Genomic DNA, 25,497 nt, shown 5'->3' with positions numbered 1-25,497 from the left:
GGCAGGCGAAGACGATACTGAGACACTCCTTCTCAATTTGTGCATAGTTTTTTTCGGTGGGGGTAAGAGCCCTCGAGGCAAATGCGATGGGCTGACCTTCCTGCATGAGACAACATCCGAGACCACTCTGGCTGGCGTCGCTCTGGATTGCGATTGGCTTAGTTACATCATAGTAGCGCAGGACGGGCATGGCTGTCGCCAGCGCCTTAAGCTCATGAACCGCCGCCTCGTGCTTAGGCAGGCAGTGCCAGGGTGTGTCCTTGTCCAACAGGCGTCGCAACGGCTCGCAGACAGTAGATAGATGAGGCATGAACTTGCCTAAATAGTTAGCGAAGCCAATGAGACGCTGCACGCCCTTGGCATCTGTTGGGTTCGGCATGTCAATAATGGCTCTCACCTTCTCTGGATCGGGCTTCAGTCCAGCAGATGAGAGACGGTGGCCATGAAACTGCACCTCAGCCACCTTGAACTGCAACTTCTTCAGGCCGAGGCGAAGCTTGACCTCGCGGCAGCGTTCCATCAACGCCGCAAGCTTGACGTCGTGGTCGTCCCCAGCCTCCTTGTCTGTGTCCCAGCAGCCGACGACCAGGATATCGTCTGCAATGGGCTCAACGCCCTTCAGACCGGCGAGGAGCTCGTGCTGCTTGCGCTGATATACCTCGGGCGCCACCGATACTCCAAATGGTAACTTGAGCCACCGCTTCCTCCCCCAGGGGGTCCAGAACGTGGTCATGAGGCTACTCTCATAGTCCAGTTTGCATTGCAGGAATGCATCCCGAGCGTCCACTAACGTGAAGACTCTGGCCTTGGGCAATTTATACAAAATGTCCTCCAAGGTAGGCATGATGTAGTGAGAGCGCTTTAGGGCTTTGTTCAATGGTTTAGGGTCAATGCATATTCTCAGCTTCTCCGGTTTTTTAACAATCACCATGTTGCTGATCCAATCTGTAGGATCTGTGACAGGCGCAAGGTGGCCGTCAGCCTCGTACTTGTCCAGCTGGGCTTTGACTGCTGCTTTCATTGCGATTGGGACATTGCGAGGGGCACTCTGTACTGCAGCAACACTAGGATCAAGGTCAAAATGGACCTCCCCAGGCACGGATTCCACAGGGGAGTTGAACACGTCACTGTATCTGTTGATAAGCTGTTCTTTAGTTAGGGCTCCTGGTTGTGTGTGTTCCATTTTGAGCACATCCTCTGGAATTGTGAAATGCATGAGCCCTAAGCGTTCACAGGTGGAGCCTGACAGAAGAGGATGTTGGCTGGTCCTCACTATTTCGAATGAGAGCTTGTGTGTTTGGCCTCTCACAGTAGTCAGTCTCAAAGGTGCCCATAGAGCTCAGTGTTTCCCCCGAATACAGCTTCAGTCTGGTGTCACTCAGGCGGAGAGGTGTGTTTGGGGCCAGCCTTTTCTTGTCTTGAAAGCCCATTACATTGCAGGTGGCTCCAGAGTCCAGCTGACATTGTTGTGGCTTGTCGTGGAGTTTCAGAGTCACAAACCACTTCTTTCCTTTGGTGTGCACTGCGCCGATTGACTCAAACATGTACAGATCATCTGCATCATTACTGTGCTCTGGGGGTTCTTCTGTGTATTCCACACAGTTTACCTTGCCCTCAGCATGCCCCTTTTTGCTCTTTAAGCACACTTTAGAAAAGTGATTAAGTGTCCCACATGACCTACATTGTTTCCCGAAGGCCGGGCAATGCTCTCTGCCCCTTGAATGCGAGCTGCCACAGTATTTGCAATTGCCTGCATCTCCTGCTGTTCTGGGTGGATTGTTCTGTTTCAATTGGTTTTGTCTGGGTTGCCAAGCAACGGCATGCACTGCCTCTGGCTGCGGTGTTGTTGCAAACTCCATTGCTCTCATACGGATGTCAGTTTGCTCTGCTGCGCGACACATGTCAATAGCTGTGACCATGTTCAAATCCTTCTCTCTCAACAGCCTGCGCCTAACGGCCTCGCTTGCAACTCCCAGGACTATCTTATCACGGATCATTTCATCTTTCAACTGTCCATACTCACAGGTTGCTGCCCTCTCTCTCAAGTCTCGTCACAAAGGTATCAAACGATTCTCCTTCCTCCTGCTTGCAACTCCCGAAAATGTACCTCTCGTATATTGTGTTTTTTGCTGGCTTGAAGTATTTCCCCAACTCTCTCAGTATGGCGTCAGGATCCCCTTGATCATCTTCTGAGAGGTTCAGATTGTGGCGGTAAATATGCCTGCATTCACTTCCCATCACACTCCTTAGAGTAGCCGCTTGTATTTTCTTGTCCTTGCCAAGTATGCCCGTGACGAGGACGTAGTCTTCATATTCGGCCCGAAAAATGTCCCAATTGACACTCCAATCGCCTGTGAAGCTCGTCGGGGACGGTGGTGGAATAGTCACGTTAGCTGCCATTGGATGTGATGCTATCGGCGCCGGTAATGCTAGCGTTAGCTCCTCTGTGACAACGTCTTCAGCAGAAGTACTTTGCTCTGAAATGTGACCTACTCAGGCCTACAAACTTAAACATGCGAGCTAGTAAAATAAGAAATAAGTTCTCCGACTTCTGACACCAGGTTTCAGTAGGCTATCTTATAAAGAATGACACACACACGAGTTGCTCAGTGCAGCCAAGTATAATCAAAAGTGTTGTAACATGTTCCTGAGCGCGGGTCATGTGTATCTAGGGTAAACTAGTGGATAGCCGATGGCATCGATCTATCTAGACCCGTAACATAACGTGCTGAGGATGTCGAAATCTAAAACCTCAAAAAACACTACTGCAGACGACAGAGTAATTGAGTTTGGAAAACATATTTTACACGCTGATGGCGGGAAATTATTTTGTACGAGTTGTAATATCTCCTTAGATCACAGTCGACGAGCAACGATTCAGCGTCACTTGGAAAGTGAAACTCATCTCAACAAAAAGAGGGCTGCCGAAAAAGAACCACAAGGTGGTTCGGAGACGAGTCAAACGAGAACATTACGCAAAGTAGATTTAAACAACCAGCGGCCGAATTCCTGAAAGCAGTGCGCATTTTTGACCCTGCACAAATACTTATTTTGACGGTGGATTTAAACTCACTCAGCACGGACATTCCTGGATTTGACAAAAACTGTAGGCTGGAATTGCATAAGAGGTGGACACAACTTTACCAGCGCTAGCTTTTTGGAAATCCTCCGAATCTAGGCTACCACATCTTGCTAAAGTAGCGTGGCGCTGTCTGTCAATCCCGACGAACTCTGTGGACGCGGAGAGGGCCGTGTCAAAACATGGACAAGTACTTTCATCGCAGAGACAGAGCATGAAGCCAAGCACCGTCGCAGGATGCTCAATGCTTACATTCAACCACTAGTACGGTTATGCTGTGTACAGTAGGCTGGGCTATTAAGGCCCTGTGTGAAGAAAAAGTGTAATTTAATCATTGCCGTGAAATGTCGCATTTTTCTTATAGATTCCGTGAAATCTGTGATTTTCGAGAAACTAGGTCCGTGAAATTGAGCGAAATGTACCGTGAATTTGGTAGGGCCCTATGTATGAGCATTGTGCACCTGCCTGTGTAGGCGCAACTTACTATCTGAATAATGCGCCCTTTAAATAGCAGGACAATACTGCGCCATTGACTTTAGACCAGGTTTTTGTCGGTCAATAGTGCAATTGCTTTCCACTGCCTTGAGATAGCAATGCGCCAACAATGCACCTGACCACACCTCATTTTAAGACCAACATGCCTACGGGTGCACAGATGGGCTTAAGTACATTTGCTATTTAAACAATGCGGGCGCTGGATGGGAAAATTACAACTGCATCGGTCTGAAACTAGCAATGACCCTTGCTCTGCGCTTGGTGCCGCTTTTATGCCCACAGTCTTTCCTAAAGGATTAAAACAGCCCTTGAGAAAGGCTCAGAGTCGAGCAGTAGAGATTTAGCACATGGTGCACTTTGGACAGAGCAAAGGAACAGGTTTATATATACGTATATACATATATAATGACTAAGAATGGCTCATGAGTCCTTTCTTTTTACTGTGGCATCTTCTGCTGATGCGATCTCTTTAGACAAAGTTCTCACACAACCAAAAAAGGGATCTTTCCCATTCCCTTGCACATCCAGGTTCTTTTGGCATTTCAGTTCCTCGGCTACTGGCACAGACCAAAGGGAGACAAGTGATCGGCATCAAATAGCTTTCCCTGAGTAAATAATTTTTCTCTTTGATGCACAGGAAGAAACTGCAGTGCTTTTACAACCTTGCTAGCCTATCGTGGAACCAATGGTGCTATAGATACACACAAGAGCATATAAGGGGCTCCATCAACAAAAACTTTTGCTTATCTGAATTGGAAAAAGTATCAGTCTTCCAAGATACAGTTGAACTGCTATGTCTGTATGCAGCTATTTTTTGATTTGATCATTCATTCATTATCCAAACTGCTTATCCTTACGCAGGGTCATGGGGATGCTGGAGCCTATCCCAGCAGTCATTGGGCAGCAGGCGGGGAGACACCCTGGACAGGCTGCTAGGCCATCACAGGGCCCACACACATTCACACCTAGGGACAATTTAACATGGCCGATTCACCTGACCTACATGTCTTTGGACTGTGGGAGGAAACCGGAGCACCCAGAGGAAACCCACGCAGACATGGAGAGATCATGCAAACTCCACACAGAGGACGACCCCCAAGGTTGGACTACGCTGGGGCTCGACCCAGGACCTTCTTGCTGAGGTCACTGCGCTAACCACTGTGCCACCGTACTGCCCAATATAATCTAATCATAATCATTAAAATAATAATATATTATTGTGCAATAAGATAAGGATGTCAAATTTGCCCATTTTTATTCCTTCTTGTCACAAAAATTATGGTCCTACATATTAACTTTCTGATTTGAATGTTTTAAATTGTACCTCACCAATTCTGTGCTCTACTGAAGACATTTCTTTTTTTAACATTGTTTTCATTGTGCTTTTAACAATTGAAACTTGTAAAACACAACTCTCTACATGAGAGGCCATACAAAGGATAATATTTAAAATTATTCATTTATGATAAACAATATGTCTTAAAATATAAATTTATAGTACACTGAAGAGTGTGCTTTCTTACCAACAATTTTACAAATAGAGAAAAATAAAACAGTCAATTTAAAAAAGGTAAAGAATGATACTGAATAAAATAAAAACTAAAAAGTAAATAAATAAAAATAAAAGGAATGGCTGTATATTAACCCTTGTTAAAGAACAAACTTGTGCATCTATAGTAGCTAAGATGGTGGTATTCATATTTGTTATTATTTCAGTTTCTGGTCTGGTTAAAGTAATTTTTAAGTCAGCCATATTTTGTAGAACTTGTCCTCCTTTTTTTTTTTTAATGAGAATTGTATTTTCTCCAAATCCAAATGTGTCATCACTTGTCATCCAATTTGCATGGGTAGGGTCTGCTGCCTGCCTCTAGTTAAGTAGCAGCGTTAATCGGCGTGCCAGCAGACTGACAAATGTTATCACATTGCATTCTGAACTAGTTTTCCCCACACGAGGATCGATAACACCAAAAACAGTTGTTAGAGGGTCTAAATCATCATTTCTATTCAATACTTTAGACCAAGTATGAAAAATAGTTCTCCAATAGTTTAACAAACTAGGACACCTCCAGAACATGTATGTCAGTGATGCTGGTATAAGCTCACCAAGTTTGCATGAGGGGTCAATATTTGGGAATATTCTGTTTTGTTCAGACCAGTGCAACACCTTAAATTGTATGAGGCCGTGTCTGACACAAACAGATGAAGAATGGATCGGGCCAAGTAACTCCTCCCATTGCTCTTCTAAAATCTCTTTTCCTGATCCTCTGAGAACATTTCTTAACCTGAAAGTTCTTATTTCTCTATCTAATGGATGCAGTTCTGCTCTTCGTTGTGGAGCCGTCATTCTTTTCTTTTTAAATACACACACCTCTTTACATCAATGATAAATGAAGTCAACATTAGTACAACACAAAGCCATAGAAAAACAAACCCATGTAAAGTATGTTGAAACTAGTTCCTAAGATTTAGTCTCTTAGTTTCCGTCTTACCTCTCTGTGACAGGGGATCCCTCTGGTTTGCGGGAGATGACATAGCGACAGCTCAGACCGGCATCTTTAACCATCTGATCCCCCAGGAACTCAGCTAGTCTCTTGGCTGTGCTGATAGAAGTAGATTTCTGCTCTCCATAGTCCTCCAGCTTCCTGGACATAGAGCGGTTCTCTGAGATCAGCTCAAACAACTCCGCATCTGGCATATTGGCAGCCTGGACATAAAGGCAAATTTAATAACAAAAAAAAAAAGGGGGGGGGGAGAAAGAGAAGATAAAAGAGAGGAACTTCATTTATTTAATGCAATGTTAAATTCTGATTAAATATCTATTCCAAACTAATGACTTATTGTTATGTTGCAGACTTGTAAGATCTAATAACCATTTTATGCCTCTTGGGCGTAGATAATTACCTTGCTGTAGAGCACATCCAGCCAATAGTCTGCCACTTTGGCCACAGAGGCATATACTTCCTCCAGAGTGGTGCCTTTGAGGAAGGCCTCAAACACCGAGGACTGAAAGATCTTAATGAGTTGGAGTTCTCCTCTCCTCTTCACCTCAAAACCCTTTAGCTCAGCCAAGGAGCCATCCTCATTAAACACAGCATATCTAGATGATAGAAAGCAACCCAAATGTATTGTTAATTTTGACCTCCATTGAACAAACACTCAGTGTTAGAAACCAGTGCTAGACAGTACTTTTAAAATCACTGGAAAAAAGAAGATAGAATCAGTGCAGTTCCATGTCTGTAGTACCTTTTCTTCAGTTTCTTCCCTTCTTCTTTAGAGGCTGGCAAGATCATGGCCAGGTAGGGCCCATCCACCTCAAAGAAGATGCTGTTCTCTGACCTGGTTTCGTAGGTGAGGGAGGCAGGATCAACCAGTTCTTGGTACTGGTCATTAGTGAAGCCCTCCTTTACCATGATGTTCAGCATGGCCCCTGGATAGGATATGGTCACCTTGGGTTTCTTCTCATTACTTGTCTTCACCACAAAGTTCTCAGGAAAGGTGTTGGGGAGGACACACCAGATACCATCAGTGTCCAACTCAAGAGGCCTCCTGACTCACAGAGAAAACAAAGTGTGGCCCGATGATATTTGTAATCCAGATATTTAGCTTTTAAAACTTGATGCATTTATCCAGAGTAGGCAGGTAAAGGGTCAATGCCAAGTTCAAAAACTCTTTAAACAGAAAAGGTACAGAGTGGTGCCAGGGATCAAATCTGTGATCTTACAGTCACAGGCCAGCTACTTTTACTAGCGGACCAACCTGTCACCATGCAGTGTCTAAGAGACTATGTGTAATTTCTATTGGAATGCTGACCTCTATTGTTCAGCAATATGAATAACAACAACAAATCAAAAGGGGCCTGTATGTACGTTGTCTTAATCACTACCATTTAGCAAACTCTGCTGATACTTAAGACATGCTATACTTCAAGAAGGCAGAACTGTTACAAACTGAAGTGCAAACATAAGCTGTGACTTTGTGACAAAATAGAAATAACCGGGGCAGTAAAATGACCCAGTTTTAAGATACCATCCTTCTTCCAGGTGTGTTGTTTTCAAGCACTCATGTCAACAAACATCCACCTTACCTAAGTGTCCATGAGCAAGACCCTTGATCCTTAGTACTTAGCTTCAGAACCACTGCTCTGCAGTTTGGCATACTTAACAGTACTGTCGAGACTCTAAGTGCAGCAAGATCTTCATAACAAAATATTCACATTATAATTAATATGACACTCACCCTATTTGCTCAATGAGCTCTCTGGCCTGAGTGATAATGTTGGCACCAGTATAACACACAATTCCCGCCATCTCCATGGAGTACCACCGTGCCCTAAAAGGGACATAAAAACATCAACATCAAAGACACTTTTAGGTCAACCACCATCAGCCACTCAGCAGTGATAGACTTACCCTGTGGTTAAGGCTGAAAGGCTTATGTAACAAGGCAATCAAATTGGGGAATAATGGAATATAATGGCTGTGACAAAAAAAACATCTCCTGAGGAAAACTGAGGTTAGTTCCTACCCTTTCCTCATGACGTAGCCATAGAAGGAGTTGAGGATACATTTGTGAGCCAGCTGAAGAGAGTCATAGAGGATCTCCATGTTCTTACAGCGCTTCACTTCAGCAGCATCTCCGCAGTCCTGCGCTGCTGCCAGCTTCTTCTTCCATACCTGGTAAGCAGGGTGAGGGAGCGTGGGGTATTAAATGTTAACTTTACTAAACAAAAGCACTGTGGTTCACATCATTTTAGGGTGAAGCCATTTTACACTTACTCTTACAAGTAATTATACTATAAGTACTTGTGTGTTGAGCCAGCGAAACAAACATTCATTATGAGAATAAGTGTATACTTGCTTTCATATATGACAAATAAATGAACTATTTAAAAAATATGCTTTCTAGAGAAATTCTAGACCAGGGGCCTCATGTGTAAGACTTTGTACACTAAATATTTTCCTGCGCACAATCAGGAAAACCTGCATACACACCAAAATATTCTGATTTATGAAACGGTGTGCATCAAATCCTGTGCCCTTTCCCTTTGTAAATCTCAATCAATCTGAAATTGTACATGAATGCACAAGCCTCTCATCCAATCAAGTTACCTCCAAAAGGTTGCCATAAATGGTTGATGAAACACTCTTTTTGAACATTTATGTGCAGATACAGCCCAAGTTTCTCAACCAACTATTTCTTGGTGAACAAAATGGCCAAATGGACAAAAAATATGCAATTTCACAGACTGAGAAATGGAGATGTTAGTTGGTGAGGTAAAAACCAGAAAGAAATATTATTTGATGATCTGTCAGCTAGATTCTCTAAGAAAATAACATTTGTTGAGTGGGAACATGTCGTAGAGGTGGTAAATGCAGTGAGCTGAGCCCTGCATCATGAATGAGATTTTCTAAAATGGTCACATATAAGTGGGCAAGGTGAAGTCCAGACAAGAGGTGAATTTAGATACCAACTTTATAAAAATTACCTTGTGCAGCCCTTTGAATTCATAACGCCGGTCTCTGAAAGCTCTGACTGTGTCGACGTAGAAGGAATTTTCTCTCTGACAGACAGTAGTGACTCTCTTCTCCAGCCTGGTAAGATGTATCTTCTTATAAGCCTTTTTACAGTAGTCTGTACAAAGAAAAAGAGAACATGATTTTGAGCTCATGGCATGCAATAGTTAGAAAAGGTTTTCCAAACAACAGACCTCAGATCGGCGGTTGATAAGATTTTGTTCTGAGGAACCCTTTCTGAGAAGATGTTTGTCATTAGTTAGGATTTAGCGTTGACAGCATAACTATAATGTGAGGAAATAAAACCCATGATTAAAATGCTGTTTCTTTCACATTTTCTCTTTGTTCAATGGCTTGTTAAATAATGAATAGTGAAACTCAACTATTCTTCAATTTGCTGGTGACACCGTGGAAGCTGCTTTAGGACCCATGGAGGTCCTTGGACCCCATGTTTGGTAACCCCTGAATTTGGATACTGGAGTTGATGATATAGTCACTGGACAAGAAAAGGCCAGGTAGCATCTTGGCAGATCATAACTCTTGAATGACGCTCAACAGAATCTGAACAGTACTCACCTGCCAAGCGTTTCTTCTCATGCTTTGCTTGCTCCTCCCGGGTCAGAGTGTGGAAGGCTCGAGGTGGGCCATTAGGGAACAATGGAGGAAACTTCTCTGACTCTAGTTGCTGCTGGATACGGTGAAACTCACTGCGGCTTGCAGGCACTGGAAACAGAGCATCTGTTTTACTAACATGATCAACTGAACAAACAGCATCAAATCACATTGACACGAAATTAATTTCTTCGGGAAACAGATTAATAACTCAAAACTGTTGGCTCACTCAATAGCACAAACAGTACATGAACAACTTACTGATTTCCCCTCTCCACTGCCATGCCATCCTTCTCTGGCAAGTGGCACCAGGCTTGTTGAAGTCACAGGCAGCACAAGTAGCCTCATCAACCATAGCGGATGGCTGCACGAGTAAAAAATGAAATTCCAAAGTTTGAGTATCTATATACCTTTCCTCTCACTTACTCTTTTCATTACTCCTCCCAAAGCTATGGGGTTCTCTTACCTGCAAGCGATTGGTGAGGATGATATTAGGGTACATAGCCCCGACATCCAGATGGTAAATGAGAGGGCATTCTATCCTGTTAGGAACTTCTTTCAGGGAGATCAGCTTCTTTTTGATCTCGTCACAGACCTGAGGACAAATTAGGATTAATAAACAGAACATCAGGCGGCCCTGACAGCATATAATGATGAGTGCTGGGGACACCCACTCATTGTGATGACAAGATTATCAGTGTTTCAAAAATAACACCTGACCTCATTAAAGTTGGTGACCTGCTCCAAAGGGACCTTCTCTTCTTCCTCAACAGCATGACGCATTGTTTTCTCAACTCTTTGAAGCAGCAAGTCAAATGCTGCTGGGTTCTGTTGACATAACAGGCCACAAAGTCACACAAAGGGCTCTTTTAATTGTACAAAAGCTACTCAAATCAAGAACGGCAGTTAGCTTGCATGGAATAGGTTGTACCATTTTGAAACGGCAGGGGATGTCACTGCGAAATACACCTGACTCCAGGGCTTCTACATGGCCTCCCACATAGGTCTCAGAGTCTAAGACGTGGCCATCATCTGTCAGCTTGTTGAAGACCTGCTCCTGCTTGTTGGGGAAGATGATGTTAGCGTGGAAGGCCTGCACCATGAGCAAGGCCTCGCAGAGAGTTCCAGAACCCTTACGCAGTACCTGGTGTTAGAAAGAAAAAAAATATAAATAAAAATGCAATAATGGAGAGAAAGAAACCCATAAGAATAAGAGTGTGTCAGTTCCAGGGTTGTTTTTTTTTAACAATAGCATTAATGACAAACCTCATCAGGCTCCATAGGGATGATGGTGCAGAGAGCAAAGATGAAGGGGTGGACGTATTTCATATAGAGATAATATGTGGCCACGGCATCTGACACAGAGTAGGTGGCTAAAGTCTGACAGAAAGTCGAAGAGATATGAGTTAGCAAAACTGTAATGAGATTCATGCACAGCATTCTGATCAATCAATCCCCTTGCTCAGGCATGCTTTTTTAAGTTGTACAGGTCACCTGTGGTTCCTCTGTAGCCATGCGGCACATCTCTTCAGGGTCTAGCTCTACAGGGTCATAGCTCAGCTTGGCCTTAGCTGCTGCCTTTAGGTTATGGCTGCCCACTGGCAGGTAGCTGTCTCTTTTTACCCACCTAGGACACAGTGAGGTATGATAGCAAGTTGTTTAATATAGGTATATAATTGGCAAAACGACTACTTGTTTTCTACAAGAATGTAGTAACACACCTTAGGCAGTCCATATGGATAGCCTGACTGGACTTGTACTCTCCCTGGCTATCTTTCTGGAAGCCAATCTCTTTGTGCATATTCAATCCATGGTGGGTGGCTCTAGTTTCCACAAAAGGCCTAAAAAGAAGGGGAAACAACGACAGAAAGATGACAGGTGAACTGTACAGTCTAGAAACAATAGACACTTTAATTCTGAAGAGATTTCAAACAGCTCACCAATCAAAGAAATCTCCATTGTAGGTTACAAAGATGTTTGGTTTGGTCTCTTGAACGTGATCAAACCATCTCTGTATGAGGGCTGCCTAATGTGAAAATCATGTAGACACAGGATTATTTATATAAGCAAAAAGCTTTGCTGACACTAGCACATTTCCATCTTTGACGTGTGTGTCATGCCTAGTTATGCCCATCACATGCACACTTTACCTCATCAGCTTCATTGAAAACGGTGAAAGGTCCTTCATATTCTGGCTTGGGGGTAAACTCGAAATCCTCAATGTCCTCAGAGACAATCTCTCTGTTTGTAATTAAGAAGCCCTTTAAAAGAAGAAACAATGAGTTATCAAACGTTTCAGGTACAAGTAATTCTAAGACACAGAGCACTAGTAGAGACATCTAACATTGTAAAAGGAAGTAAAACCCACTTGTCCATCAATCATGTACGAGATCATCATAATCTGATCTGTCTCTGCATCTGGGAATTTCAGAGGAAGCTTGGTGGTTTCTATATCAAAAGCCAAAACAACTGGGTCCTGAAAGAAATTAAAAATAATATTGAAAAGCCACTGGGAGGTTGGACGATTGAAAAGAATATCCAAACAATATAAGAGAAATGGAAAAACTGTCATACTGGGCGTTCCACGAGATCATCTCTCCGTACAATCTCTGGTGGGTAAGCACTGCTTCTGTATCGAATATTGTACCAGTGTGCCTAAAAAAGTGAGCAAAGTTCAGGAAACTAAGACTATAGAGATGTTTTCTTCTGTATCAAGACAACGAACCCCTAATATCTTTACCACATGGATCTTGAGGTCGATGGAAAGGCGCACATGATAGGGCACATCATACTCTCTCATATCCACTATGTTGTCTAACTGGTCAGAAATTTTCTTTGACATCCCATCCTCATCTGCTGTCATCACGTTTCCACCTGACAAGGCGCTGAGGAACAGACAGGGATGTGAGGAGGGCAAACCAAAAATAGAAACAGAAAATAATGGCAGCAAAGTAAATGACTGAATCTCAAAATTTGACAGTTTAAAATGATGTGTATAGAAATATTTATATGGCAGAGGGTTCTGATCAAAGAAAAGAATTTGAATCTTGTTGGTATCTTCTAATAGACACACAGCACCTTGACAGCATTGCGGTGTAAATGTCATTGGATTGCTCTCGCTCTCTGTTCTTGCGCACAGCTGGAGAGATCTCACGCTTGACCTTGATGAGGTCATCCACAGTGTTGAATGATAGCTTGATATAATTTCTCTTCAGTCCAACTAGGTGGTTAGGCTGTGGGGTACAGGTCAGTTATATTTGACATATTGACTGGTTTCAGAACTTAGCATCAATAAAATATCATCAGCGCTCAAACAGCACATTAGTGTATATTGAACACAATACAGCAATCATGTGCAAATCTTACAACTTCACCACTCAAAATTTCATTTTTATATAATAGAATCTGGTATCAAGTTTATTTCACAGGCAAGCCGAATTATTTGACTAGAATGTGTGAGTGTCCTTCAATCCTATTACGAAATGTTCTCAAAAACATATAGCTTTTAGACAGAAAAACTACGGAATTGAATTTTTGGCAGATACAAAGCTTTTACTTGCCAGCAGCAAAAAAAAAAAAAAATCACATTAGAATATAAGAAGGCTTAGTCAATAGTTTGCATTCTCACCAGATCTAGATCCTCCTTAGGGAGAATTTCAAGTTTTGCCACCTTTCCTTGAAACTTCTTGGACAGGAATGAGATGACTTCTCTTTCACAGTTCTGTGTGGAAGGTTCAGAAGTATTTTAATGAGAAATTTAAACATCTTCATATGGCGTGTGAGCTGATACCAGGCTTTGACTTACCTTTTTAGTAGCTATGTAAAAATAGGGCTTAAAGGGGAGAGCAACCTACAAATGAAAATAAAAAATAAAAGTAATCAATTTGTACAGTCAGGTTAGGTTGTACTTTAAATACGATACATATTTTTATTTTATTATTACATAGTTATTACTTTACAGAGATTAGGGGTAGGTCCAGATGTGTTGTGGACAGCCAAGTGTCTTTTTAAAAATACACATTGCACAGTGATCAACATCGCTTGTGGCACAACGAAGTGCTTTTTCCAACACAGTTATCTATCCTCACCTTGAATCGGCTGCCATCTTCCTGGATGAAATAATAATCCACGGCACTGATCAGTCTTTTATCATCATCCAGGATCTCTGTCTAAATGTAGCAAAAAGGTTTAAATGACGTTTCACAGTCGTTGATGTTTTTTGGCAGTAGACTCACGTGTGTGTGTGTGTGTGTGTGTGTGTGTGTGTGTGTGTGTGTGTGTGTGTGTGTGTGTGTGTGTGTTTGATATCTAGACTTACAGGGTGCATGTTGATGAGCCAGCCGGTCTTCTCTCCCGGTTCCTTCATCCGCTCAAAACCGAAACGGGCGTCCATCTCGTCGGTAAACTGACTGCGCTCCAGCCTCCTGAGGGCCGACATGGAGGACCCGTCATCCCTGGGTGAAAACACGGACAGCGGATTCAATAACTATCCCTGGTTACTGTTTAACATTATTAAAAATAAAAGCCTAGCGCAGCTTTGCGTTATTAACAGGGTTGACAAAAACCGAATTTGCATCTTTACGGGTAGGCAAACCGACTTACTGTTGACTCTCCTGATCACCTTGTCCCCGGTCCGCTCTATAACTTCCGCTGTTTTGCAGAACCATCTTCGAATCGTGGTCTGGCGAATTAAACCAAACCACAACACCCTCTCTCCTTTAAAAAAAATGTATATAACTTTGGCTGAGTGTGATCAAAGAAAGTCTCCTGGAAAAGTGTTCCGCTGGCCGACATTTACAATCTCCGGACCAGGCTGTCTAGTTCTTATTTTGGCGCGTTTCTGTGTGAATGCCGCGTCTCAGTGGGAGGGGTCCCGCACCACAAGCCCCGCCCACTGCTCCACATGTTTACGATCGCGCCGCCGTGGGCCACGCACAGTCCGGGTCGTCCGGGTTGTTGTTGTACTGACGCGAGGTCGACTCGACATTTGCAGCTAACCACTAAAGTTCCACAATCCTTATCCGTGGTACGGTTTAGTCGGTGCGCTTCGAATCGTCGAGGTGAGGGAGTATTGAACGATGCAGCTCACTCCAAAACTGTTTTCATTTTGCAGTGTCGACGCTGGGAAAATTGACAAGGAGTGTTTGATCGCAGCCGTTTGCTAATGTGTGTTGGAACGACGACAGCAGCCAATACCGTTATTCGCGTGCTCGGAATTTAATTGCCTGTTTTTGGCTGATCGTGTTAAGTTAGCCAGTTCAGCATCATATACAACTACTTATGTTTGGAGCGTTTATTATTTGTCCCTGGTGGCTGAGAGGAAATGCCAGTTTTGTCAAAACAGTGTAAATGAAAGTGCAAAAAGCGATTGGATGTTGTTGCCTTGAATCGACGGTCCTCTCCGTTTGTTTTGTTTTGTTTTTGCCTTGTCGTTTTGTTGTCCTAACTTGTTAGCTTGTCTAATTTAGGAATGGCACTCGCAAACAACCGTTGTAGGATGTGTGCAGTTGAAACGTTCATTTCCTTAGCCACATCCACACATTTGAGTCGTCAATTTTATTTGTATAGCCTAATGAGTCTTTTTTTCCTTTCGTTGATAAGCATTTGTGGAAATATTTAAGTAAATTCGAGTTTAGAGATGAAGTTGCAAATAAGCCAACCTAAAGTCAGTCATTCAATGTATTTATTAGATGAATGAGTTTGATGATACACCGCTGCATTCTTTGCGAGAATGTCAACCTTTAGAAACTCATTAACTGAAAAGAAAAAGTTTTATGAATGAAACTGACTACCAATTTTAAAACATACGTGGAAATATGACGTTTTTATTAGTTCATTTTTTGTCATCTTCTCCATTACCCATCTGTTATTTTACCTCTTCTATTTAACACCCTTTGAATAGCTGGTCTTTATTATTAGGCTGTATCAATGTGTTTCATAACTAAGGGCTTTTTAACTAACATTAAATTTGAAAGGTACCACATCCTCTCTTAGAGACTGAGTCATACTGAAGGTCAAGTATGACAGAGGACAAAAGCATCTTTGTTTGAACGTACAGTATAGTGAATATCACTGTCCTGTGTACAGTTGAACGCGGTCGTAGTTTATGGGTCAGTTTTTTCTTCAGCTACATCGAAACATTCATTGCAGCTGTTGGTGTGATTTGGATACTTGAACCTTCCCCCTACTTCATTCTCTCACTGTTGACCTTTACCCCATATGCCATGAGATTACTTGTCTGTCATCTGCTAGAGATTGGCTGTTTACTGGCTAGTGGTTCGGGAACGCTACCTTCCTGCATGATAGTTTGGATAATTACTCAAAAAGTTGCTACTTAGAAATACACATGTAGCTGTGTCATTTTCACATTTATTAATATTTGCTGCAATTTTTTTTAATTGATTTACTTTATAGGTATTTTTATGCTCAGTTTCGAACATGCATGTTACTCCTATTTGTTGTAAAAACTTTCTAGTTGAGTCCTTGCAAGAGTGAGTTGGCTCTGTAGCTTTGAGGTCATACCCAACCTCTGACCTTGGATCAAATTACACATTGCATGTCCTGTGCAAACTCCTGACCCCGTGGTCAAGAAAGATTTCCCTTAACCCCCGTGTCTTCAGTCTAGAACAAGAATGGGATTGCACAAAAATTAGACAAGCTAACCTGACATCATCTTCAGACTGAGATTTTGTAATGTGAGTTTAATTCCCAACTCTTATCTGGTTATATTGAAAATGTCAACTTTATTCATTTTGCAGCTTGGAGGATGTCTGTGAATGCTCCTGCTAGCAGCTTTGGGATTAAGCCTATTGATATTTTTACTTCTGTGGAGGATTAATATCAAGGCCATAACAATGCCTGAGAAAGAAGAGGAATCTCCACCAGGCTGTGGTCCCATAGACCAGGAGGACATGCCCACTGCACACAACCCTTTTCCAAATGAATATTCTACGTTGAAACACCCTTCTACCTCAACAGATATTGAGGATGACAGTCCTCGGGCTGAGAGTGGCTCAACAGTAGTTTCAGAGCTCACAGCAGTGGAAACCAATCCTTTTCAGTCTTCCTCAGAGGGGAAGGTGGAGCGGCCATCATTATCAACCATCTCCCAGACACCTTCCAAACCCATCATACCCAAGCTTTCTGCAGTGCCTGAGACAAGAGAACGCCTTAAGTTTATTCTTGGCGCATCAGAGGACAACTCTTCAGATGAGGAGCCTCTGGTCACCAAACCTCCCACTGGAACATCTCAACAATCGATCTCTACCACCACCTCTCCTCCCCAACCTCCTTTGACCTCAGATGCGGCACAGACCACCCCCTCAGTCATGAAGTAAGGTCTCATCATGTGTCTTTTACTAAAATGAACCTCATGTCTGGGGCCAGGGATCTTGAGATTTTTGTAGCTCATGTGAATGAAGACATTGTGAAAAAGTCAAGTCAATTTTATTTGTATAGCCCAATATCACAAATTACAAATTAGCATGTCAATAGGGTGCTGATATGACATGTTAGGAAAACTCTAATTCTAACGATAGGGTCAAATAAGGTGGTATGTGTAATATCTTGGCAGTCTTGAAGCATATGACTGGCACTGATTGAAACAGAAATATCCCTTATTGAAATGACCCACACCTCCCCCACTCCCAAGAGTTCTGCATTCAGAAACCCAGGAGTTGGGTTCGCTGAGTTGGTTTTGTTGTTCTTTGACACCCAGCCCCCCATAAGATTTGACTTACCCTTGCAATCTCTACCAGCTGTGCAGTGGTCACAGCAAATAATTTTAATTGAGAGCATTTCAGGATGGTAGGTGTCTGCAAACATGCTGTATATCCACTACCTTTCTATTTTAATTTGTTAGTGTTGCTTGCTTCAATTTGTTGTTGTTATTCACACAGCTAAACGATAGAGACCAGGGGCTGTATTCGTGATACATCCTAAGGTTAAAAGTGGCTCCTAATTGGCCACTTTAGGAGAAAATCCTAAAAATAATGGGTGTGTCAGCCCTAATTTTAAGACTCCTAAAATTTTCAAGTTGAGAGGACTCCCCAGTCACTAAGACCAAATCATGCCAGTCCCAGAAATGGCTACTGCCATCAACAGCTGCTGCTGTTAGACTGGGAGCTGCATGTGAGGCTTTTTGCATGTCCCACGTGCAAAACCTTGTCTTGTGTCCAGTTTGGTTTCTGTTTATGTTAGCGTGGCTGTATGTCATCTTGTTCCTAGCAGCCATGGTTATTCTACATTGTTAATGAAAAGCCTGCATTATAAAGCCTATATAGCCTGTCTGATAATTATTTTAGGATGTGCCAGATGTTTAAGAGAGTGCATTAATTACCCAAGAATAGAGCCTACTTTGATCAAGTCAGTTGTTTATTTTTGATTTCATGTATTTAATCAGTGGTACTTATATTTTCTTTATTTGACTATGGTAACATGATTTGTACTTCCTGACATTACATTGTTAGTCTACTATATAGGCCAAGTTGGAAGTGTTTTGGGAAATCATCTGATCCAATCTTTTAAGTTTGGATCAGATGTTTTTCTGAGTTTTTCGTTTCCTGAAGAATTCACCGGGGGGCGTCCAGGTGGTGTGGCAGTCTATTCTGTTGCCTACGGACACGGGGATTCAAATCCCCGTGTTACCTCCAGCTTGGTCGGGTGTCCCTACAGACACAATTGGCCATGTCTGTGGGTGGGAAGCCCGGATGTGGGTAAGTGTCCTGGTTGCTGCACAAGCACCTCCTCTGGTTGGTCGGGGGCACCTGTTCAGGGGTAGGGGGAACTGGGGGGAATAGCATGATCCTCCCATGTGCTATGTCACCCCTGGCGAAACTCCTCACTGTCAGTTGAAAAGAAGTAGTTGGTGACTCCACATGTATCAGAGGAGGCACGTGGTTGTTTGCAGCCCTCCCCGGCTTGACAGAGGGGGTGGAGCAGTGACCGGGATGGCTTGAAAGGGTGGGGTAATTGGCGGTCGGATACAATTGGGGAGAAAAAGGTAGGGAACTGACACCTGTCAACCAATCACTGTGGGCCCTGTCAACCAATCGCAGTGGCCATACTAAGTGAGCACGTTAATGAAACAGGAAGTCATCCATAACAATGACGTTAACCCCACCCTCTCCTCTTAGCTCAAGACTGCAACCAATTCCTTAGTCAAAGTTGGTCTCAGCCCATGGATGTATTACCAAATGTGCCTACTGGGCCCAGGCCCAGGATCCCAAGGGCTCAGGGGCCCCTAAGCCAGAGCCTCTGCCTGAAATTGCTGTTATTAACTTTGCATTTCTTGTTGCATAGTCAAAGGGCTTAGTCATTCATGTCAACAACAGAGCCCCAAAAGTCCTACTGAAAAACTCAAGGAAACTGCAGGTTAATGCATGTCTGAGTTAATATGCTGTTGGCGTTAATTGTGTGTATGTGCGCTGTAAATCCTGTTGAGGTACAGTTGAATTTAGTTATTGTGCTGTTGGCTCTAAGTCAGTGTACCTGCCCAGCCAGGGGGGCCCTTTTACATGTCCGTAACCAGGGACCCATTGTCTCATAATCTGTCTATGGTCTCAGCCACTTCTTGAAGATGGAACTTTTAGGCGTCTGGGTAGCATAGCAGTCTATTCCGTTGCCTACCAACACAGAGATTGCCGGTTCAAATCCTCGTGTTACCTCCGGCTTGGTTGGGTGTCCCTTCAGACACAATTGGCTGTGTCTGTGGGAAGCCAGAGGTGGGTATGTTTCCTGGTCACTGCACTAGCGCCTCCTCTGGTCAGTCGGGGCGCCTGTTCAGGGTTGAGGGGGAACTGGGGGGAACAGTGTGAGCCAAGAAAAAAAGATGGAACTTTTAGTGCCATTTAGGAGTATTCAGTTCAATTAATTTCAATTCAAAACTTTATTGCAGACTCCGGGTCCATAACAGACAAAGACAAATAGGTAATAGACAAACCCCAGACAATACACAGAGTAAACACAATAAATAACATAAATGGAACAAATCAGTGTCTTATAAGAAGGCAGCAATAAAAGTGGTCCCACTGCTGGGATTGGTAGCGTGTGGCACTGAATCATATATTAGTTAAACCCTTGATGATTACATTATCAGAGTCATTGAGCCGCAAATAATTTATACATGAGATTTCTTAGAAGAGCCAGAAAGGTGTTGACTCCTGCAGCCACAAACATTTCACTTGCACTACACCATCTAGGTCTTTTTAGTAGTATTCTCATAGCGTGAGAAGCTACTCGAAGAAGCTACTCATAAGCCACTCGAAGCCTATGTAAGCTTGTTTTTTTTATAGTTTGACCACAAGTGTGCAGTATAAAGCTGTGTACAATATGCCCTGAACAGAGACATCTTCACACTAACTAAACACATACCAAACTTGCGTGAGATCGTTTGCTTATGCATACATCATGTGGCATTGCCTATAAATATCATCCTCGTCTGTCATTTGCTCAGTAATATAATGTCTAAGATATTTCACCTTATTACATACCACAAGATTATTATCAGACAATTTTAAATCAGGACATTTTAGATAATTGACCTGTTTGGTTCTGCAGATCATGACAACACTCTTACTAGCATTGTATTTGATATCATGCTCCACTCCACACCATACACACAACATCTATCAAGGAGCTGCTGGAGACCAGCGCTACAGGGACTAAGAATGACAAGGTCATCTGCATACATAATATGGTTCACCAAGGTATTACCAATCATGCACCCAGTGTTACAGGCTTTCAGCTGCTTGGACAAATCATCAATTTATAAATTGTAGAGAACTGGAGACAGAATTCCCCCTTGTCTGACACCATTGCTAACCCCAAATGGGGCTGAAAAGCTATTACCCCATTTTAGTTGCATAGTCTGGTGGGCATACCAATAAGCCAGAATTCTCACGATGTAGGCACCCCTCTTTGACTCAATTTAACAAAAACTTTCTGTGATTAACACGATCAAAAGCTTTAAAACCATTAATAAAACACATAAGAACCGATGAGTTTTGGCCACTATATTTGTTAATAATTTCCTTTAAGACATATATACATAAGTCAGTGCCATGTTAGCTTTAAAACCAAACTGGTTATCTGTGGAGTTGATAAATTCATGCACTCTGTCCAGCAGTATTCTTTCTAGGACTTTTGACAGTATGCTGGCGAGAGCTATAGGCCTGTAGTTATCTAGGCTGCATACTTCACCAGCTTTGTCCTTAATGACTGGCACTAACAGTACAAACAGCATTGAGTCTGGTAACAAGCCATGGACCATAAAGCCAGTAAAACAAATAGCAAGGAGAGGGGCTAACCTCGGACTGGCATGTTTAAGGTGTGTAACAGTAACATGATCAAAACCACTTGCCTTGTTAACAGACAGCTTGTTTATAGCTTGGTACATCTCATGTGACATGATCACCATTTAATCATCACTCTCAATATTACCCACCTTATACAGATCACTTTGGACACAGTTGAATAAGGTACTATAACGCTGTCGCCATAATTCACCAATATTGTCTGTACCAGAGATACCATCAACAGTGCATGGTAGAGATGTTTTATAGTTGTTGAGAACTCTCACTTCTTTCCAAAAGTTAGCAGGATTATTTCCTAGCAGCTTCTTAGCTATGGAATCTGCTCTCGTGGCTTGTTCATTTTTACAAATGAAGCGAATGACGTACTTGTATCTTGCATTAGTGAGCTTTTTGTGTTTAAGCTCAGGCCCTTGTCTGGGTTTGCCTGCCATAGCCCGTGATTTAAAGGCTTCACGGGATTCTTCATGATACCCAGCTACATACTTGTTCCAACCAGGCCTGATGTTATGTGTCTTATTTTTATACTTATAGTGCTAGGGTTTACTACCTTCATACAGAGCACTAACAATATCATCATACATGCAGCAGAGATCTGTCTTATGCCTCATATCCTTACAATTAATGTCTCTGCACATAACTGCATCTCTAAGAAGATGTATATTACCCAAGGTTTCATCTGTACAGGCATGATAGGCTAAGATGTCCTCTTTTGTAAGAGTTGACCAGTCCAACCTTCTTGCATTGTCACTATCTCCATTACTAGCCAGCACAGGTAGATGTTCAACATTTATAGCCATAGCAAGAGAGTACTCTTAGTGCTAAGATAAATACCTCATGAATATGGCTGCAGGACCACCCCCTTTAAAGGTTTGTGTGAGTGAGATGGAATAGCTTTCCAGGGTCAGCAGAGTGCGATGTTGCTTGATAAACTTTTTGCAATGATGGGTCCTACTGCTCACAAGTGCCCTGTCTCCACATGCTGCCTGTTATCACCTCACTGCAGCGTGTTGACCTGTATTATTGTCACATGCCAAATGCTCCTGCACTATTATTGGATCAAGTGCCTCTGCCCATGACTTTGAAAGCTGTTATTAGTCTAGGGCACAGCAGAGTGAAATAAAGTTATTGGCAGACAAACACACTTTAAAATCCAATTCCCACTTTTTCATCTTTTACCTTGTTATTGTTTGACTATGAGTTCCTTGTCATTTTTCCAAATGGAATCATGAATAATTGATAGGATGGATGTTTAACGTAGTCCTATTTTTAAAAACTTTTTTTTTTTTAGCCAAGTGATCAGTTTGAAACTGGTAGAGTTTACCTCAACAGCCAAAATGGATAGTAATTTTTGTTTTGTGCCCAGGAGTTACACATGTAGGAATCATCATTGAAGGATTTAGAGGTAATGGATTTACCTTAACTTTAAATGCATTGGCCTGTTGTTCCTGTTGCTTATCTAGTTTTGATAAGACAACCATATTATGAAAGAAACATGACCTGCAGGAGCAGGCATACACATTGGCTAAAATGTGTGATGAAAAAAACATTTTTTTTTCCGTTAATGTGCTTCTCAGGTCATCTATGAAGACTGGGTGTTCATTGTGTCACTTGTCAGTCTGGAAAATTTGTTTTCGATTGGCAGATGAAGTAGAATGAGACATTTGGTGTTAGGTAATGTGTGGGCATATTTGCTGTGGATTTTGTAACCTATGCAATGGTAGCCGACATCGGCGTGTATTCAGTCTCCTTCAGAGAAGTTCAGCTGAGGGATATTTTGCCACACATCTGTGAGAGTGTAGAGGGGAGGGGACTACCACAGAGGAAGGGCTGGGTGGAGGTCTGTGTTTTGTTCTTTCGTACTTGTGATCCACACTTCTCAAGTTTGCACAATGATCTACAATGGAGGGAGATGGAAGTCAAAATCTTAACTGGTTTCAGTGTCTGAAAAGGTATGATATGCTGGTGGTAATTTTTGGAATTTGAAACTCTTGCAACAATGTTTGTTCAATACAGTGTTAGAGTGTGTAGTTTTGTACCGTGTTTATGTGATTCATTTCAAAAAGATAATGCAAACATTTTTACAGTTTGAATACCTTTGCATGTTATGTGGCCATGTTTGCCCATATGAAGAATTTCAGTAGAAACTGATGAATAGTATGAGTATTGTTATGTAACTGCAGAGCTTGTCTGGCTGGGCACGTGTAGTTTTAATGAACTTTAAAAAAAAACCCTCTCCAGAGGAGGGGAGTGTAAGGTACATGCATAAACAAGCAAGAGGTTTTTATGATGTTATCATGAAGAAGCAAAAGAAGCTAAAGTACTCTTGTGTTTGTGACTGAAGTGATAGTCCCCAGTTGGATAGCTTCCATTCTGCTTTTGGCTATTGAAAGGGGCACTTATCAAAACAGTGTAGAAACAGCAGGGGGAACAGGCTGGAAATAGCGATCAAAAACATTTGGTTGAAACATCGGACATAATCTCACGTCGCTGAACAAACTGTACAATAGTGTCATGTCAAAAGTTCATATAGCCTTGGAAAATCTTCAACAATATTGGTCACTCACTTCACAACAGACTGATGCAAGACAGATAGTGTAGTACTCCCCAAGATCTCTACAGAGAGATTGTTTGTTCTCAGCATGATGAGGCTTTGGAATGAAAGGTGGCACGAGCTAGTTGTGAACTCCATAGTACAATCTCAGCCCAAAACATCCTCCTAATTTATATTATAATGATGTTTAAGCTGAAAAAATGCGATGTATTCCAAGACATGGTAAAGTCTCCTCACTTCTCTCCCTATCATGTGAGGAATGTCCTGTTTCCTACTACAACTACTACTACTTCTCCTACTACTACTGTTGCTGACGCTGTTGCTGCTACTACAACTTGAAGCTGCATATTTCATCTCAGCCTTGTTCAAAGATTAGGTTTTACCGTACTGGTCTTCAAATCTAACGTGATGATCCCATTTCTATCTTGCAAGAATCTTTATTGATAATAAACCAGGAGGCAAAACATGGAATTTACAAATGTAATGATTGACAATGACCAATGATTCAGTATTTTGCTCAGGAATTCTGCATTTTTCATTGACATAATATAATGTTTAGGCAGTCTTTTCACCATGTCCTAAAAAGGACAACTGCACAAATATAATGACCTGTCCAAATGCACCCTAAAATTGGGCAATTAAAACTTGACATCAACTCAATTTAGTTCTTAGATTGTTTATCTGATACAGTTTAAAATGCATCCCCCCCCCAAGTTAAAGGTGACAATGTGGTCTGCTTTGCGATTTTTGCAATATCACATCAAATCAAAGGTGATAATAGTGGGGTGTCCGGGTGGTGTGGCGCTCTATTCCGTTGCCTACCAACACGGGGATCTCTGGTTCGAATCCCTGTGTTACCGCCGGCTGGGTCGGGCGTCCCTACAGACATAATTGACTGTTGGCTGCGGGTGGGAAGCCGGATGTAGGTATGTGTCCTGGTCACTGCACTAGCTCCTCCTCTGGTTGGTCAGGGCGCCTGTTCGGGGGGGAGGGGGAACTAGGGATGCCCCCCGAAACCCGGTTCTAAACGGGAACCGGTTCTAAATTAGTAAAAACCGGAGCATTTTTAAGATCCGACGTTTTCGGTTCTGCTATCGATAGTCGGTAGGTACTCGAGAAATCATGGAGTGAGATTTATATTGTGGCAATTGTGTTTTTCGAGGAATTTAAACGTCGCAAACATAATCTTGTTTGTCGTTTTCTCCATCTCTCTGTCTCTCTCTCTTACTGCGCGAGGGGCGGGGCTGTGCTGTGCTCCACACACTCGCTCACACACGCACAGACAGCTCTGCTCAAGGGCTCATCATGGCGGAGAGAACTAAACGTTCAAAAGTTTGGGTATATTTTTCAAAAGTCGATGACAACAACGCTCGTTGCCACAAGTGCAACAAATCATTTGCCAGTAAGGGTGGCAATACAAGCAATCTGTCGAAACATCTTTTGTCGAAACATGGTATTAATCTGCAGAAATGCGGCGTTTTCCACTGCTTTGCTCGTAGTGTTCCATCCACGTCCACTGCAGGTAAGCCGTATGAGCCATAGATACGGAGTTAGCTAGACTAATAACGAATTATTACGAATAGGCCAATAACTAAAATATAATTGCTTCGCTAATTGTTTAGCTACAAATATATAAGCCATAGATACGGAGTTAGCTAGGCTAATAGCCGGGGACACTAAGTCAGGAGATCACGACTCCTGCTGGAGAAGGCAGATATGTTGATTTTTCTGCAGAACTGTTAGGATAATGTTCTATGTTCTTGTTTGTTTGAACTTCCGTTAGCCTTTTGCTGTAAAAATTTATTTTTAATATATATTTTTTTCTTTATCTTTATCTACTTTTATTTTTTATCTTATTTGTTGTTGTTGGATGTTGATTATAAAGTCTATAATTCAGACGCATTTAAAACATTGCTGCTGCTGTTGCTGCTGAAT

General features: G+C 42.4%; 2 protein-coding genes across 2 annotated transcripts in view; one reads left to right on the top strand and one right to left on the bottom strand.

Annotated features, from left to right (window-relative positions):
* The window catches only part of pole (polymerase (DNA directed), epsilon), a 40,311-nt gene extending 25,945 nt beyond the window's left edge, over positions 1-14,366 (bottom strand). The window contains exons 1-25 of the mRNA XM_056290234.1: positions 14,302-14,366; positions 14,018-14,153; positions 13,788-13,868; positions 13,505-13,549; positions 13,328-13,420; positions 12,778-12,932; positions 12,440-12,584; positions 12,274-12,354; positions 12,068-12,175; positions 11,850-11,960; positions 11,640-11,725; positions 11,421-11,540; positions 11,194-11,326; positions 10,966-11,079; positions 10,631-10,843; positions 10,420-10,527; positions 10,166-10,294; positions 9,961-10,063; positions 9,664-9,810; positions 9,060-9,205; positions 8,099-8,247; positions 7,811-7,903; positions 6,818-7,120; positions 6,476-6,671; positions 6,064-6,278 (exon numbers count right to left, since the gene is read on the bottom strand). Coding sequence (XP_056146209.1) covers positions 6,064-6,278; positions 6,476-6,671; positions 6,818-7,120; positions 7,811-7,903; positions 8,099-8,247; positions 9,060-9,205; positions 9,664-9,810; positions 9,961-10,063; positions 10,166-10,294; positions 10,420-10,527; positions 10,631-10,843; positions 10,966-11,079; positions 11,194-11,326; positions 11,421-11,540; positions 11,640-11,725; positions 11,850-11,960; positions 12,068-12,175; positions 12,274-12,354; positions 12,440-12,584; positions 12,778-12,932; positions 13,328-13,420; positions 13,505-13,549; positions 13,788-13,868; positions 14,018-14,153; positions 14,302-14,366 — 3,275 coding nt within the window. The remainder of the gene's footprint in view (positions 1-6,063; positions 6,279-6,475; positions 6,672-6,817; positions 7,121-7,810; positions 7,904-8,098; positions 8,248-9,059; positions 9,206-9,663; positions 9,811-9,960; positions 10,064-10,165; positions 10,295-10,419; positions 10,528-10,630; positions 10,844-10,965; positions 11,080-11,193; positions 11,327-11,420; positions 11,541-11,639; positions 11,726-11,849; positions 11,961-12,067; positions 12,176-12,273; positions 12,355-12,439; positions 12,585-12,777; positions 12,933-13,327; positions 13,421-13,504; positions 13,550-13,787; positions 13,869-14,017; positions 14,154-14,301) is intronic.
* Positions 14,367-16,592: 2,226 nt separating this feature from the next.
* The window catches only part of acacb (acetyl-CoA carboxylase beta), a 57,118-nt gene continuing 48,213 nt past the window's right edge, over positions 16,593-25,497 (top strand). Inside the window, exon 1 of the mRNA XM_056288379.1 lies at positions 16,593-17,032. Coding sequence (XP_056144354.1) covers positions 16,611-17,032 — 422 coding nt within the window. The 5' untranslated portion in view covers positions 16,593-16,610. The remainder of the gene's footprint in view (positions 17,033-25,497) is intronic.

This window comes from Lampris incognitus, chromosome 1, assembly GCF_029633865.1.
Source record: "Lampris incognitus isolate fLamInc1 chromosome 1, fLamInc1.hap2, whole genome shotgun sequence".
NCBI classification, from domain to species: Eukaryota; Metazoa; Chordata; class Actinopteri; order Lampriformes; family Lampridae; genus Lampris; species Lampris incognitus.
This window is presented reverse-complemented; position numbering and strand designations above follow the sequence as displayed.